The sequence below is a fragment of the Ascidia mentula genome, chromosome 5 (assembly GCF_947561715.1).
Source record: "Ascidia mentula chromosome 5, kaAscMent1.1, whole genome shotgun sequence".
Lineage (NCBI taxonomy): Eukaryota > Metazoa > Chordata > Ascidiacea > Phlebobranchia > Ascidiidae > Ascidia > Ascidia mentula.
This window is the reverse complement of record NC_138570.1, coordinates 8,007,324-8,022,587: the sequence shown is the minus strand read 5'-3', so window position 1 is coordinate 8,022,587 and position 15,264 is coordinate 8,007,324. Positions and strand designations below refer to the sequence as shown.

The following is a 15,264-nucleotide window of genomic DNA, read 5'->3' as shown; positions in this document are numbered from 1 at the left end:
CCGTTATGCTTGAACAGTTAGTTATGAGCGGAACTAGGTTCCTAAAAGCAAAAGGAACTTGTCTCGGTCACGAACTGTGTGCTTGTTATCTGCCAGGGTATTTTTAGTCATTAGATTTAGAGTGATGTGAACATGCATAGAAGATCATGACAGAAATTTGTGATCTTAAACACGAAGAACTGCGTGAAAGACCAAAGTTTGTTGACTTGCTGGACCGGTAGGTAAACTTTTCAAGCTGTTCCAATACAAAATTAGCATACTCAAGCATAAGCAAACGCATATTGTGGTTCGTGCAAAACCCATTTTGACAAAACGTGCCCAAGTATAGAAAAGTTTTGTATCAATTCAAAGAGATAGGAAGTGCGGCAGAACCTTTTGTGACATCACGCTTCGATCTGAGGGAAGGGAATATTCCGTTCACAAATGCATAATTAGTTGTTTGTCCGATTTCTTCGCTGCCATGTTTCGTGTGGAGGTAAGTGTAGCCAACACTTGCGTTTCTGAGATCGTTTTTAGAGGACTCTGATCAAAATTTTGCGCAGATGAAAGAAAAGTACGAAAATGTGATAACCATCAATAGCATTCCGCATAAAACACTTGAGACAATTATAGATTTTTTGTACGCTGGCCATGTAAAAGTCACCGTTGAAGATGTGATAAGCACACTGGAAGTCGCTGAATATGTTCAACTAAATTGTGAGTTGACACAAAAGATGAGATAGTAATTTTTCTTTGTTCAACTTATTTTTTGCGCGCTAACGTTTTTGTTGTAATCTTGAGTAAAACTGTTAATACCTGTGAAAAAAGGGGTTTTTTATGTATAACTTACAAATAATGCTTTTGCAGCTCTGAAGGAGTATTGCGATATTTTCATCAGCCAGCTCGTATCAACTGACAATTGCCTCCAACTTCAAAGTTGTGCCAAGAGATTTAATTTAAGTAAAGTCACCACAAGCGTCAACAGAACTCTGAAGCAAAATTTTGTCAAAGTGCTTCAGTTTGAAGAGTTTTTGGAGTTAAACGTCGACGAGATGCACTTGGTTGTAAACCAAAGGACGCTTGATGAGGTGGAGTAAAAAGCTTTGTTGCAGATAACGAAACTAAAATGTTGTTTTGTTGAAGTAGCAGTCGCACGAGGAAGCATTGTTCGACAGAATTATTACGTGGATTAACCACCAGGAGGACGAGCGGGAAAAACATTTTCCTGAACTTTTTCTAAAACTCGAACTAAACGTGATGTCCGCAGAGTTCTTGAAGAGACGAGTGGCAAAAGAGGTAGTTTAAGAAAATCATTTAGCACGTTTTTGCCGTTTATCAAATCTTTATGTTGGATTACATCGATACAAATGCGAAGAAAACTGTGCGTATTATGCAGAATCGTGTGCAACGGTCTCAGGAGTGTATGATCAAGGTCCTGAACGCGGTGGCCGTCGACTCCGATCCAAGGGAAAAAGTCGAGCGTAGAAAAGTTCCGCCAATACCTCCTGTGCCAACCCGCCGCAAGGTTATTTCAACATTTCTTCTAGTTTTCCTTTGTTACAAATAGCCCAACGTGGATTTATCAGCGGGAGCAGGCTCCTCTTGCTGCAAAATCTACTCAGAGTTTATAGCATTAGGTCTATATCGTAACCATGACACAATTCCACACTTTTCATATAAGTTATCTGTTAACAGTTGTGTATTCTATTCTAATTCATGGTAAAGCAACATGGTCTACAAAAAGCTAACATTAAATAAATATGTCCAAAATAACTCACACAAATTAATTAAGTGTGGACGATCAGCGTCGGGCGATGTTTATTTGAAATTTAACAGAAAAAATAATTTCGACATAACCCTCATCGTCAGTTTCTGTGCAAAATAGAATAAAACAAACAAAAACAGTTTGAGTTATTTTGGATATCAGACAAGACAGGACAGATCCGTCGACACTACCCAGCAAACAGTCTGATTCCTGCTGTCTAAATGACATTTTTTCTTCACTTCAGTATGTTTTTGAAACTGATTTTGATTTTAGGACGATGCTTTCTTACGAGACAAATCAAGAACGCAGAAACTAAGACACCACGCTTCAGTTGCCAGAAAACTAAATGAGTAGGTTTGTCGTGAAAGAATAACTGCGGATTTATGGTTATTTTTTAACACAGCGACCGAAAAAAATCAGGCGAGTTTTGTGATGGAATGCTTCAATGCAACGGAGAGAACTTTTCCATTCACAAACCTGTTATCAGTATTATTTCTCCCTACTTTCAACGGGAATTCTTACACAAGGTAACATCATGAATTCATCTTACAGCTCCGTTCTCCGAACACAGTCAATCGCAGAATATCACAACGAGATAAAAAAGTTCTGCCTTTGAGTTAAATTTAGTTAAACAAACAGTATTTTCGTTTCATTCGGAAAAACCTTCAGTAAAAATAACTTTACAGGGGAGTGACGAAGTACTAGTGGCAGTGGATGATATCTCGCCGAAAAGACTGGAAGAAGTTTTGACATTTATTTATACTGGGGAAATCCACATTACAGAAGATAACGTAACTGATTGGTTGGAAAATAGCAAACGATTTGGAATAAAAGGTAGCCTAACCTGTTTGTAAAAAAATCTGGAATTAATTGAACAGTCTTTACTTCGTTAGATATCAAGCTATTTTGTGCCGCGTTCATTATGCAAAATCTGTCGGTGGGGAATTGTTTGAAATATTGGGCCTGTGCAAGGACGCACAGCCTTAAAGAAGTATTGGGAAAGTCAAACGAAATCATTGCTGCTAATCTCGAAAGTGTCTTTCAAAGTGATGAGTTTTTGCATTTAAGCATGGACAATGTTTTGGATATCACAAAACTGCGAAACAAAGAGGCAAAATATTAATGCTAACATATAGCTGTGCGAGTCATAAATTTGTATTTTGTTTCAATACAGCTCCAGGAAGACATTGTGTTTAAAGGAATGGTTCGATGGGTGAACTACAATCTTCCAGAACGAGAAGAATCGTTTGAAAAACTGTTTTCTCATCTTGATCTTGCGTTTATTTCCGAAAAAGTATTGAAGGGCTTCATAGCAAAAGAAGTAAGATTTTTTTGCTTCACACTGTATGTAAATGCCATAATCTTTCTTCACATTTGTGTTGAAATATTTGATTTTATTTTGTTTTATTTGTGCTGCTTTGTTGCTGGATAGTTTGGTGTGCAGTAGGCTATATGTAAACCAAGTTAGTAATACTGTGCTACGTTTTTTGCCAGGCATACTACAATTTAAACAGGGCTGCTCTTCTGGCATAAATTTACGTACTTTATTTTGTCTGCCATACAGCAAGACTTCATCAGGGTTTAAATTCAAATGTAAACCACATAACATTCAAAAGCTATTTAAATGCAAGTTAGTAATACTTGCTCATTAACTGTATGAAAATCTGGCCCTTGGGTAGACATATTGCCTTTTATTCTGTGACAGCAAATTACTGCGATTGATATGTATTTTGAAGCAACAAGCCTCTAAAAATCGATTTGTCTAAATACATAAATCAGAGGCTTGTTGCTTCAAAAGACATATATCTGTTTAGTTTGTTTTATTGAACTTTTTGATGCGTCACCTTGTCACAATAACATTTTAGTGGGGTGGTTTTTAGCTCCACATTTTTAGCAAAATGATTGTGAAATTGATGGTTTAGGTTCTTGTCCAAAGGAATACTAATTGCTGCCTCCCGGTCATGGATCTCCTTTCAAACCTACCTGCACAAAATGGCAAGACCCCACTGCTTATAAGAGGTTTAATGCAGAGTTAATGTCGGTAATATTTACAGATTCGTCGGGTTTCTTGTTAATTGGTGGCCAAACTGCACAACGAGATTTCACGAAGTACAATTTTCTGGAAGCCAAGAAACATAGTTTACCGGTACGTCTTGTTCCTGAGTTTTCTAACGTTTTGTCTTGTGCTGGCCGGAAAACTTTTAATGAATGTTAGGGCTCCAATATCACGGTTAGCGAGCATTCATTGCGTTTTACCCTGCTCCTTGGCCCACTAGAAAACTGTGCTGCGATCACTGCATTGAACGAATCTTAATGGGTTCCTAATGAAAAAACAGTGTTCATGATCCGTAATAAACGTTCCATTCGTTGTGTCTATAGCCCCTAAATGTAGCCAGATGCGGGGCATGTGCGGAGAGAATTGGACGAAAAGTTTTTGTGGTCGGTGGCAAGGATATGGCAACAGCTAACTGGAATCTAAACGGCGAAGTTTTTGAATTGGGCGAACCATCAGACTGATTGACTATTAAAAATACACCCATTCCGAGATATAACTCCGCTTCGGCAGTTTTAAATGGTGAGTATGTACTTCAAATACGATAAGAAGCATTTCTCTTTCAAACAACTCTTTTTTATATGCAGAATGCATGTATGTAACTGGTGGGTTTGGAAGTGCCACAGCTGCTCTGTCATCGTGTAGGAAATATGACCCACACGCTAATGCCTTGATAAATCTACCGGATTTAAAATATGGAAGATGCCTGCACGCAATGGTCGCTTATGGCAGTCAGTCTGTAGAAGAAATTAGTCTGTAGAGTGTCATGGAAATAATATGTTTTTATTGTTATAACAGGACGACTTATTTTAGGCGAAATTTAGCCATATTATACAAAAACTTGATTTAAGCAGTCATATCAGTTTGTCACAGGCCTAATTCAAACACTGGGGCGCCTGGAAAATTTTATACCTTCAGCAAAATAGAAACTTTATCAAGGTCTTACTTAAGTTTTGTCTTTCAGGCTCGCTCTATTGCATCGGAGGTTCGCTTCAAGACAGCACTTGCTGCGAACATTACGATACAAGGGAAGGAAAATGGAGAAACATCGCCCCTCTCATCACAGAAAGGCGAGGTCTGACTGCTGTCGCCCTCAACAGTCAAATATTCGTTATTGGTAAGGAACTTGTTTGGTTCAACCAAATTACAGCTCTGGTTTGCACCAAACTATAGTTACCATAATTCGCCAAATTGTACCCAGAAGACCAGAACCGCGTGTTTTACATTGTGTATCATGGCCATTAAACACCACATCTGTTGTTGAGACGAGTATAAATTAACAACATTCAATATTTTGATTCCGAAATCGACCTTTTCTAACGCCACTTGTTGTGCGTGACACAGGTGGAAACTTCACGTTTGCAAATTTACAATATAAAGTAACCTTGTGTTAAACGCATTTATTGTTAAGAAAATACATGTTTCGTTAAAAGCATCTTAAGTTCTAAAATAAAACGGAAAACAAAAATAAAATGCTGTAAAGGGAAATGCTAAAAACTGGCCAAACAAATAGGCTACTGGTGGTAACCTCAAGACACTCTGACTAGCAATGTATTGTGACCTACTTGCGCGGTGTAGCACAGCAGCCGTAAAAGCATGCGTTGCGTGTGTACATAAAAACGTTGGGAGCATAAATAATGCTTTACTTTTTGAGATATGCGCTGTACTGAATGACTCAAGTAATAACTGCGTATAGGTGGATCGAAAAACAACGAAGTAGAGAAGTACGACCCACGTGTTAACCAGTGGACGGTCGTGGTCGGAACATGGAAAGAGAGAAACGAAGCCAAAAGCATTGTGGTGGCCGGAAAGATATTCGTTCTGGGCGGGTAACAAACAATTTGTCTCGTTATGATGAAAACTCACAATGTAGTGCCTCTAGTGTTGAAGAAACCGATTTGTAACATTTTAGTTTACATAAACGTAACTCAGAACCTAGGTACAAGCGTGTTAGTCGCTTAAATATTCCCTGCTTGGCACCTTTTTAGAAAGACTTCCTATGGTTGAACAACACAAGCTTCCCCTTATTTCTTCCCGCATTAATGGCGCAAGACATTGGATCGCGATTATCATATTCACTCGTTGTCTTTCTAGGGTTGATGCACAAGGAAAATGGACAAGAACGTCGGAATTTTTTGATCCCAAAGAGAACAGCTGGACTTTGGGTTCATCGTACGGATTTTACCGACCCGAATGTGCAATAGTGGATTTGTAATATGTATTGCCGGTGATTCTGCAATATGGCGATTAGCAATTTTCCTGTCTCTAGAGTGTAAATAACTCTAAGGGTTTCAGAGATATTTAACAGTGTCTCGATGGCCTGAGCGGTTATTGAGTCTCTTTGATGGTTAAACCTGCTTCTGCCCCGTTCTATAAAGCACCCAGAACCAAGATCTCTTCCCAAATAATTGTATTCATTTCTGTTATCTTCTTCATTACGACCGTACATTACAACTTTCAATACAACGTTGATAGGATGCCAGCAAATAGAATGGCGAAGACTAGACTTGACTTGACTGAATTTACGGGTAAAAACTGGGCTCTTTAACGCTTTCCATTATGAGAGCTGATTGGTCAATAATGTCACGTGATATCATGAGGCGCTTGAAGTAATATAATACAAGAACATAGGTGTGATGTGACATAAGCATAGGAGAACATTTTATGTGGTAAACAGGATGTTGAATGACTCACTTTACTCGAGAACATTCGATGAATTTGTCATATGGGCCGCAGTATGGGATTATGCAGTGCATGTGCAAAGCTGCGCGCAAAACACCACGCAATATAAGCGCTGGCCTCTGTGACGTATGTTACACACGGAAAACATTACGAAATACAAGCACTGGTTTCTGTGACGTATGTTACAAATAATTCCCCCCAGATTTGCAGCTGATGAATGTAACATCAGCTGTGGGCGATTAAAAAATCGTTAATGCGATTGAACGAGTATAATGCAAATGGTGGGTACGGAAAAAAATGATATAATACGCAAATTTGGTATGTTATTAACAGAGAAATCTTGGTTATAATGGTGCACAAGGAAAAGTCACAACAAATGTGCAATGACATGCGAATACACAAAGGGTCATTACTATGTCATGGGGTTGATAACAATGCGGGAAACTTCACCCTTTAAAAAGATTTATGGATAGGGCCATGCGTTTATGCAGTAGTAGGTGCGGCTGGTTCTTGCTGGGCATTTACATTTTGTAAATCAGGGTACAATTAATGCAAGGGATTATTTTCAGCCTCGTTTTGTACTGCTGCTTCAGGTTCGTTACCTGGTGCATTCCTATTAAAGGGATTAAAGTTTGTCCGAGCCCGTGCTATATAATGACCAATGGTTGGTCTTACACGTGGGTATAGGCGTAGCCAGACATGCTTAATTGCAAAGCCTGTTAATATGACACCCCAAATTAAGGATAAAATGACTAAAATAGCCAAGATACTGCTCCAAACTGGGTCTGTTATAGAGGGGAGTGTCGTTAATAACGTTTGTTTAAGTACTGAATGGATGCTGCTTGAAGATGCGCAAGTTTGCCACATCTGACGTTTTGGAGTCCTTTTGCCTCCAAAATACGAGTCTAAGCGTTCATTCTGCCGTTTGGTCTGTGCCAGTGACGCAAGAATTGAGTCTAGATCCCTCAGCGGGTAATGAGGGGTTCCTATGAGAACATTCTATAGAATGTTGGAAACTTCGATATAGTTATCTTACTTAATCGACTTATTTATAGGAAGCAATTGCGGGGATAATTGGTTGATATCCGTATGAACGTGGGACATTGTATAATTAATAAACCGAAAGATTTTTCCTTGTATTTTCAAGAGAAAAATCCTATTAGGTTGGTAGTGCTCTACAAACTGTACCTTTGAGTGTAATTCTCTGTTAGAATACAGCTGCCACTTGGTTTGCTTCGATTTAGCGGGCCCTGCTAATTCGATAAACAATGGATTGTGGCTTACACATTCATGTATTGTAAAGAGCGTATACGTACATTTCGGTACGTACAGCCTATCTCTGTGATAGTTTCTCCAGTAATGGCTGCTTTCTGTTGTCCCGTGAGTAATGATAAAGTAAGAGAGGGGATAATGCGCGCGTTAGTTGCAAGTAGCAGCGAGAGATAAGATTGCATTTGGCATTCTAGATAAGATGCATCAGCATTCAGGTGTTGGAAACTTGATCGTAATTGATCATTTAAATCGTTTTGGTAAAAACCAATAGCAGTTGGCATGGCCTTTTCAGGCGGGCGTTAGTGCCTGATAGTTGGGCTTGACAAAATCGCATGAAAAACGTGTTAGTGAGAACTGTTCGACGAACCTCCGCATGCATCACCGTATAATAAAAATGAAAACATGCACAATACCGAACTTAGTTGTCCTCCTGGATCCGCTGAAATGTTGGACGGACCGTCATCAATGCGAAAAAAGTTATGTGGTTTTCAGGAGGCGAATTATGAACATAAGTGTTTAACCATGTTTTGTGTATACGTATATATTTAGTATGTCATTGAAACGTTTAAATGCGAATTACAACATGGTTTTCGGCGCGTTTAGAGTTTGTACAGGGCGATCGTCGCTGAAATTGTTTTTACATTGTACCTCACGGGCTGTGGATGTCCGCCGGTTCTTATTCTGGATTTTCCGGAAAGTCGATCCTTCGGTGTTGGATTTGCTTGTTCCTGTAGGTCCCTGGGAGTCGGATTGGATGATAGAATCCTCCCAAAACCGTAGGTTGTCGATAGCGATAGATTCTCAAGAAAGGAGTCGTTCCAAGCGGGGCATCATTGTAAATAACTCGAAGTGTTTCTGAGATATTTAACAGTGTCTCGATGGTTAAACCTGCTTCTGCCCCGTTCTATAAAGCACCCAGTACCAAGATCTCTTCCCAAATAATTGTATTCATTTCTGTTATCTTCTTGATTACGACGGTACATTACAACGTTGATAGGATGCCAGCAAATAGAATGGCGAAGACTAGACTTGACTTGACTGAATTTACGGGTAAAAACTGGGCTCTTTAACGCTCTCCATTATGAGAGCTGATTGGTCAATAATGTCACGTGATATCATGAGGCGCTTGAAGTAATATAATACAAGAACATAGGTGTGATGTGACATAAGCATAGGAGAACATTTTATGTGGTAAACAGGATGTTGAATGACTCACTTTACTCGAGAACATTCGATGAATTTATCATATGGGCCGCAGTATGGGATTATGCAGTGCATGTGCAAAGCTGCGCGCAAAACACCACGCAATATCAGCGCTGGCCTGTGACGTATGTTACACACGGAAAACATTACGCAATACAAGCACTGGTTTCTGTGACGTATGTTACAAGAGATACTTGTTTTTGTATAGAATGTAATTTGAATTACCGGAATAAAAACAAGTCAAAGTTTTTGCTGTACAATTTGCCTGTGTTGGTGAAAACTCATCCCGAATAAAAAAGATTGTTAGGAAAAAGCATGTTTGGTTAAGCCGAAGGTTGGATTAGAAGTTACTTAGAATTAAAGCTTACGTAGGTTTTTCCTAACTAGATTAAAATTAGAATTACTTTCATTTTGCTACAATTCGTCAAACTAGAGAATTGAATTAACTAGTTATTATACAGTCGGAACAAATATTTAACCTAATCAAAGGTGTTTGTTCTGTATACAAAGTTTGTTTGAAGAGAAAATGGGGAAAGCTGTGCTCGTGTTTGTTCATCTCACATCGTCACAATAGAGTTTATATCCAAGTTGGATAAAGGTGCTTCAAAGCTGTTAAAGTCATAACATATTTTGCAAGAAAGTACTAAAATGGCAAAAGAGTTATCACCATACACAACATTACTTGATGATGTAAGAAGGAAAGCTAAGTTTGTCGAGATGCTTAATAAGTGAGTGAAGAACAAGTTCTTCAAAGTTTATGTTTTCTATAATTAGCAAATGCCGAAGCATGAGTTATTGACGATTATACTGTGCTTGGAATTATCAAATGTTAAAGTTTTGTTTCGTTTACAATAAAGTCTGTCATTTCGCCATTGTAAAAGTGCGAGCTTGGCCTTTAATACTTATTGCTGTCGATGGTTCACGACAAAGGTCAACTACATAAATTGCTGCAAGCAACCGTTAGTTTTGGACTATAATTTTATCATAATGTTATTTCAAGAGATCGAAAGAGTCGTCGGCTGCACTGTGACGTCACTCTCAAGTCTGAGGGAAAAGCATATTCTGTTCACAAATGCATAATCAGTTGTATGTCTGACTATTTTGCCGCAATGTTTCGCATAGAGGTATACAGGACCAACTTAATACATAACCAACTTAATCTAATTTCGCAAATATTTTTAGATGAAAGAGAAGTATCAGAATTTAATAAATGTTACTGGTATTCCTCACCAAAGGCTGGAAAAACTTTTAGATTTTATGTATGTTGGCCAAATGGAAATAGACAAAGAAAATGTTTTCAACATTCTTTGTGACGCAGAGTACTTTCAGCTATCAGGTAAGTAGGTTAGGATAATTTTATTAGTTGAAAAAGATATACAACAGGGCAATTTTGTTTGGCTTTTTTCACAAACCTGCAGTTTGAACATGAAACTACGTGACTTACTGCTATTCGATTTGTACAATGGAAGTTCAAATATCTATAGGATAAAATTTTTTTTTAGTTTTGAAATCTACCTGCGAGAAGTTTCTTCTTCAAATTTTGTCACCCGACAACTGCTTACAACTTCGAGCTCACGCAAAACAATTCAATTTAAATACAATTAAAGTGGAAGTTGTCACAGTTATTAAGCAACACTTCGCAAAAGTGATCCAAAGTGACGAATTTCTTAGCATTGATGATGTCGCCGATATCTACGAAATTATAAGACACAGGACTAAAAAGGTAATTTCGAAAACAACTTTTCTTCTCACGTAATCTTTACATAATATTTTTAAAGTTTCAGCCTCACGAAGAAGCTTTGTTTAGCGGTGTAGTTGGATGGATAAATAAAGAAACAAAACGAGAATCAAAATTTTCCGATATTTTTGAAGAAATTGATTTACCATGTATGTCTTTGCAGTTTTTAAGCAACCATGTGCGGAAAGAGGTATGTTTTTTATTGGAAACAGCCGAGGCAATAAATACTCATACTTTATGTTTGGTAACCAGGAACATGTTCGCAAGTCATTCGTCTGTACCCAAAAAGTCATGGATGCTTTGGCGGAAGTATCAAGCAAACAAAGCAAAACACAGCCAAAAATTTATTGTTCAAACCAATTTTATGCACCTTCTCACATAGCATTCACTCTACCGGTGAGTATAATTTTCAAACATTTAATTTGTTTGTAAATACAGTTGTGTGTATTGAAATACTCATAAATATGTTAATATATATACTTTTTTGCTGGTCCCTGATAAAAATCCACTGTTATATGTGGTAAGATCCATCGTTACGAAACAGAGGAACATATTTGCGCATTTTTAGGTGAAGGAATTTGCATTTTTTGCATTGTTTTCTTTTCTTCCGAATAAAATGTATGAACACATAGCAATTGCCGACAAAAATTAGTCACATATGCATGCTGAAAGTTTGACATTTACAGGATGTAAATTCGGGGAGTTCAAAAAAGAGCGTTAATGACCAGCCAACAACCAGTCTTTATCATCAAGAATTGCAGAAACTAACACACCAAGCTGGAATTGCAACAAAGCTGAATGAGTAAGTTCAACATTCATCAGAGTGCAGCAAATGTGCAGAATTCGCGATACCTAATAAAGCATTTTTTTGTTAAATTAATATTTTGTTTTTGCTGCAGTGACCGAAAACACCAAAGACGATTTGTCTGCGATGGAGAAGTTTGCTGTAAAGGGCAAAAATTCTACGTCCACAAACCTGTACTGGGTATTGTGTCAAATTATTTTCACAACAAATTTCAAGACAAGGTAAGAAATTTTGAGACAATAGGTCGGCAATATAGCCATGAATTGGTTGTTTTGTTACAGCATTTTAACTTGCCTTTGATTTTTAGGAGAAAGCTGGTATGACCTTACGTCTAAACAAAATCTCTAACGAAACGTTTGAAATTATCTTGGAGTACATTTATACTGGTGATTTGCCGATCACCGAGAAAAATTTGGATGACGTTTTGAAAGTCTCGAAACTTTTGGAAATGCCAGGTAATTGCAGACTAACAACCATTTCTACTTTAAAATCTCTGTTTGATCAGATATCAAGTCACTGTGCTGCAAGTACATGAGAGAAAAACTGTCGGTTCCGAACTGTTTGAAGTTCCGTGCTTTGGGTAAAAAACACCAAATAGATGGAATTTTGAAAGCTTCAAATTGTAAAATAAAACAAAACTTCGAGTTTGTGCTTGAGTGCGAAGATTTTCTGTCATTGAACCTAGAGGAGGTTGAAGAAATTACAAGCTTTCGGAAAACAGAGGCAAGTATACTTAGCTGAAAACTTATGATATGAGAACTTTCCTTTCACGCAGCTTCAAGAAGAAATGACTTTTATTAGCGTGGTTCGTTGGATAAAACATGAACCAACAAAACGCGAAAAGCATTTCAAGCAGTTGTTTGCAAAAATAAACCTTTCGAAAACTTCTGAAAAGTTTCTCAAGGAAAAAGTTGCTCGAGAGGTGACATTCTTTTCTTTTGTTGGTTTGTTTTTTTACTACGGCTTACAGCTGTGGAAACATTACAGACTTTGGTGCGCGACAACATCGAATGTTGTCATAGAGTCATGGAGGCGTTTTCTGAACTTTCCCCGAAAGAAGAAAACAGTAACTTTTTGACAGATCTCAAAACAAATTTAATATTATATCAAGAATTTTGTTGTTTATTAGACCGGATTGGATTTATATTAATTGGAGGTCAGCAAACTGGGAAAGAATGCTTTATGTACAATATCTTTACAAAGAAAACAACACGTTTACCAGTAAGTTGGTTGTTTTTTTTGCCTAAACAGCACGTTTTGGTGGAAAGAAACCGCAGTTGTTTGTTCGTACAGAAACTCTCCATGGAAAGACGTGGGGCGTGTGCAGAGAGAATTGGGAAAAAGGTATTTGTAATTGGTGGCATGGATTCCGAAACAACGGAGAGTCTCCAATCATGTGAAGTCTATGATTTAGAGGAATTGGGTCCACGATGGAATCCAGTATCACAATTAACAATCTCCAGATACCACGCGGCTTCTTCAGTTGTCAATGGTATAATGTAATTCCCTTTTTGCAACTCACTTACTGCACAATAAAATTGTTTGTCGGATTTAGTATTTATAAAAAAACACGTCTGTATTTATATACGTGCGAAAAGCACAATTTGTGTTTCTTTGAAGAGCGTATCTACGTTACCGGCGGATCGGCATATGGCGACATTTCATCATTCGAGTCGTATGACCCTAAGACGGATGCATGGACGATGCTGTCTGAAATGATCAGAGGAAGATCTTACCACTCAATGGTTTCATCAAGAAGTATGTATTGCACAACGTTTTTGTCTCACTTGTGGCTGATGTGTACAAATTTTCCAGATTCACTTTACTGCATTGGAGGATCAAAAAACGGTGACGGTCACTGTGAGAATTATGATATACGGGAGGGAAAATGGAGAAGCATTGCACCACTAGGTGGCGGAACATACGGATTAACTGCTGCCGTTCTTGGCGATAGCATTTATGCAATCGGTGCGACCATTCAGTCAACTTTTTTTGTCGTGGATGTTAGGGTTACCATATATATGAGTCACTTTGGTGCAAAAAACTTTTGGTGATTATTAGTTTAAACAAACAGGCCAAAGCTAATATGCTGCTATACAATATGTGCAAACGTCAGAAACACTTTACATCCAGCACCACAAACCATCACAACAAAGATGACAGCTCCAAACCGCTTTACCTTTTCAACATTTAGGTCCTCACTGCAGATCGACACATCTGAAATGATGACGTCAGTATCGAGACCTCCTGCTGGTGCAGCTGCTGTCACGTGGTGTGGCTCTGCCGAGTTGTTATGTTTTGCCCGTTCAGTTGCCTGCCTACCTCAGCGCGCTCTTGGTTGCAGCTCTCAAATTGCACTGATGATTAACTTTGTCGTGTTCGAAGCGTTTACACATAATGTATGGCAGCATATTTATAGCTTTGGCGTTTTTGTTTATATATATGAGTCACCTTGACCAATTGCTGAGACCCAAATTGTTGAGGGCGTCTCGGCTAAGAACTTTTGAAATCTCGGGCGTCGTAACGCCAAGATGTGCCATGTTTAAAATCCCGGACGTATTGACATTTTTGTCAATCCTCACTGGCGCAGATGTGAACACCAAAATACCAAAAATCCGGACGCATGCAATCCCTATTGAATATACCCAGTTGATAATTTTAGTTGGTATAATTCTTTTCACCAATGGCTTGTCTGCACGAAGGCGGAAAGGATTCCAAACGAGTCGAGAGATATGATATGAGAGCTGATTGGTGGGAGGAAGTGAGCGAACTAAATACAACAAGACACCTTCCAAAAAGTCTGGTGATTGCTGGCAAGATACTTGTATTTGGCGGGTGAGTTTTCATATTAAAATAAAGTGAAACCAATCGACCCCAAATTTTATTAATGCAGTGCTTTTCCAATTCTTTACACAATACAATTTATTTTATGATAAGCAAAGTGGAGCCAATAATATGAATTGGTCAGCAAAGTCGTCTGATAGTCACACCAGAAGTGGCCATCTGTATGCAGCTTACACAATTTATTTTATGTCCACTCACAAAAGTGGCCCGAGATAACAACTATACATGTCTGACATTCACAGCATGGATGACGAGCAAAAAGTTGTTCGTTTGTCAGAAGTTTATGATCCACAGGAAAATCGCTGGACTTTAGGTGGAGAGTACTTGTTTTTTCGTCAGAATTGTGCTTTTGTGGATGTTTGATGCAATTCCACACCAATATACCAAGCTATAATCACAGTCCTATGTACATGCATAATTCATCTACCCCTTCAGCATGTATATTTTATAAACTTATTTGATAATTGATTACGTTTATCATGACATCATCAGTTCAATAGAGAAATATGTTTTGTATTGTTGTTTTTGTAAGTTGCTGTCAATTTCTTCGCAAAAATGACCAATATTTATCTTTATGTTACACGCCCGATGTTTTGAATATATAGTGACAACGAATTCGAGTTGACACACAACGTAACGTTGATAAGTCGAATGGTCGCTACAGCCTCTAATTGCAATCGAAAAATATCTCCTCTAACCCTCCATGAGAATTTATAATCCTCGGATCTAGTTAGCAAATGTAAAGAACACCTCGAAAAAGATACATTCGACACAGCCACCTATTTTCCCGCTCCATGTTACCGGTTTTACCAACACTGTACACGGCAGATTTGGATTATTACATAGTCGTGAACTTTATCTAAGTTCCTTGTCAATGCCTAAACATTCCTACAATTGTGTAATTTGCTCATCCATGAACACTT

General features: G+C 38.2%; 3 protein-coding genes across 5 annotated transcripts; all 3 read left to right on the top strand.

The window, feature by feature from the left end:
- The first annotated feature begins 74 nt into the window (after positions 1–74).
- LOC145902604 (kelch-like protein 3) lies at positions 75–4,901 on the top strand. Of its 3 annotated transcripts, none has more exons than XM_082990639.1 (15): positions 75–217; positions 352–475; positions 543–696; positions 847–1,067; positions 1,126–1,275; positions 1,376–1,504; positions 2,018–2,094; positions 2,148–2,271; positions 2,431–2,578; positions 2,638–2,855; positions 2,919–3,065; positions 3,667–3,739; positions 3,799–3,890; positions 4,124–4,319; positions 4,385–4,901. In XM_082990639.1, the coding sequence occupies exons 1-14, from the start codon at positions 147–149 to the stop codon at positions 4,259–4,261; spliced, it is 1,866 nt and encodes a 621-aa protein (XP_082846765.1). In that variant the 5' UTR covers positions 75–146; the 3' UTR covers positions 4,262–4,319; positions 4,385–4,901. The 3 variants fall into 3 exon arrangements, with proteins under 3 accessions (XP_082846765.1, XP_082846764.1, XP_082846766.1); XM_082990638.1 differs by having other exon boundaries at positions 334–475; XM_082990640.1 differs by having other exon boundaries at positions 122–221.
- A 4,531-nt stretch (positions 4,902–9,432) lies between these two features.
- LOC145902230 (ring canal kelch protein-like) lies at positions 9,433–12,292 on the top strand. Its single transcript, XM_082990112.1, has 10 exons — positions 9,433–9,682; positions 9,955–10,078; positions 10,137–10,290; positions 10,457–10,677; positions 10,733–10,882; positions 10,945–11,088; positions 11,379–11,494; positions 11,592–11,718; positions 11,805–11,952; positions 12,003–12,292. Exons 1-10 carry the CDS (start codon positions 9,603–9,605, stop codon positions 12,236–12,238), a joined length of 1,500 nt encoding a protein of 499 aa, XP_082846238.1. The 5' UTR covers positions 9,433–9,602; the 3' UTR covers positions 12,239–12,292.
- Positions 12,154–15,140, top strand: LOC145902231 (kelch-like protein 25). Its single transcript, XM_082990114.1, has 8 exons — positions 12,154–12,419; positions 12,485–12,563; positions 12,627–12,718; positions 12,791–12,989; positions 13,118–13,255; positions 13,313–13,465; positions 14,200–14,332; positions 14,584–15,140. Exons 1-8 carry the CDS (start codon positions 12,285–12,287, stop codon positions 14,702–14,704), a joined length of 1,050 nt encoding a protein of 349 aa, XP_082846240.1. The 5' UTR covers positions 12,154–12,284; the 3' UTR covers positions 14,705–15,140.
- Positions 15,141–15,264: the final 124 nt, after the last annotated feature.

Coding starts and splice junctions, on each gene's coding strand:
- LOC145902604 (XM_082990638.1), top strand. CDS start 147: ATGACAGAAATTTGTGATCTTAAACACGAAGAACTGCGTGAAAGACCA. Junction 1,276..1,375: donor AGAGACGAGTGGCAAAAGAG/GTAGTTTAAGAA, acceptor CGTATTATGCAG/AATCGTGTGCAACGGTCTCA. Junction 2,272..2,430: donor AACGGGAATTCTTACACAAG/GTAACATCATGA, acceptor ATAACTTTACAG/GGGAGTGACGAAGTACTAGT.
- LOC145902231 (XM_082990114.1), top strand. CDS start 12,285: ATGACTTTTATTAGCGTGGTTCGTTGGATAAAACATGAACCAACAAAA. Junction 13,256..13,312: donor CTCAATGGTTTCATCAAGAA/GTATGTATTGCA, acceptor CAAATTTTCCAG/ATTCACTTTACTGCATTGGA. Junction 13,466..14,199: donor CGATAGCATTTATGCAATCG/GTGCGACCATTC, acceptor GTCTGCACGAAG/GCGGAAAGGATTCCAAACGA.
- LOC145902230 (XM_082990112.1), top strand. CDS start 9,603: ATGGCAAAAGAGTTATCACCATACACAACATTACTTGATGATGTAAGA. Junction 10,678..10,732: donor TAAGACACAGGACTAAAAAG/GTAATTTCGAAA, acceptor ATATTTTTAAAG/TTTCAGCCTCACGAAGAAGC. Junction 11,495..11,591: donor ATTGCAACAAAGCTGAATGA/GTAAGTTCAACA, acceptor TTTTTGCTGCAG/TGACCGAAAACACCAAAGAC.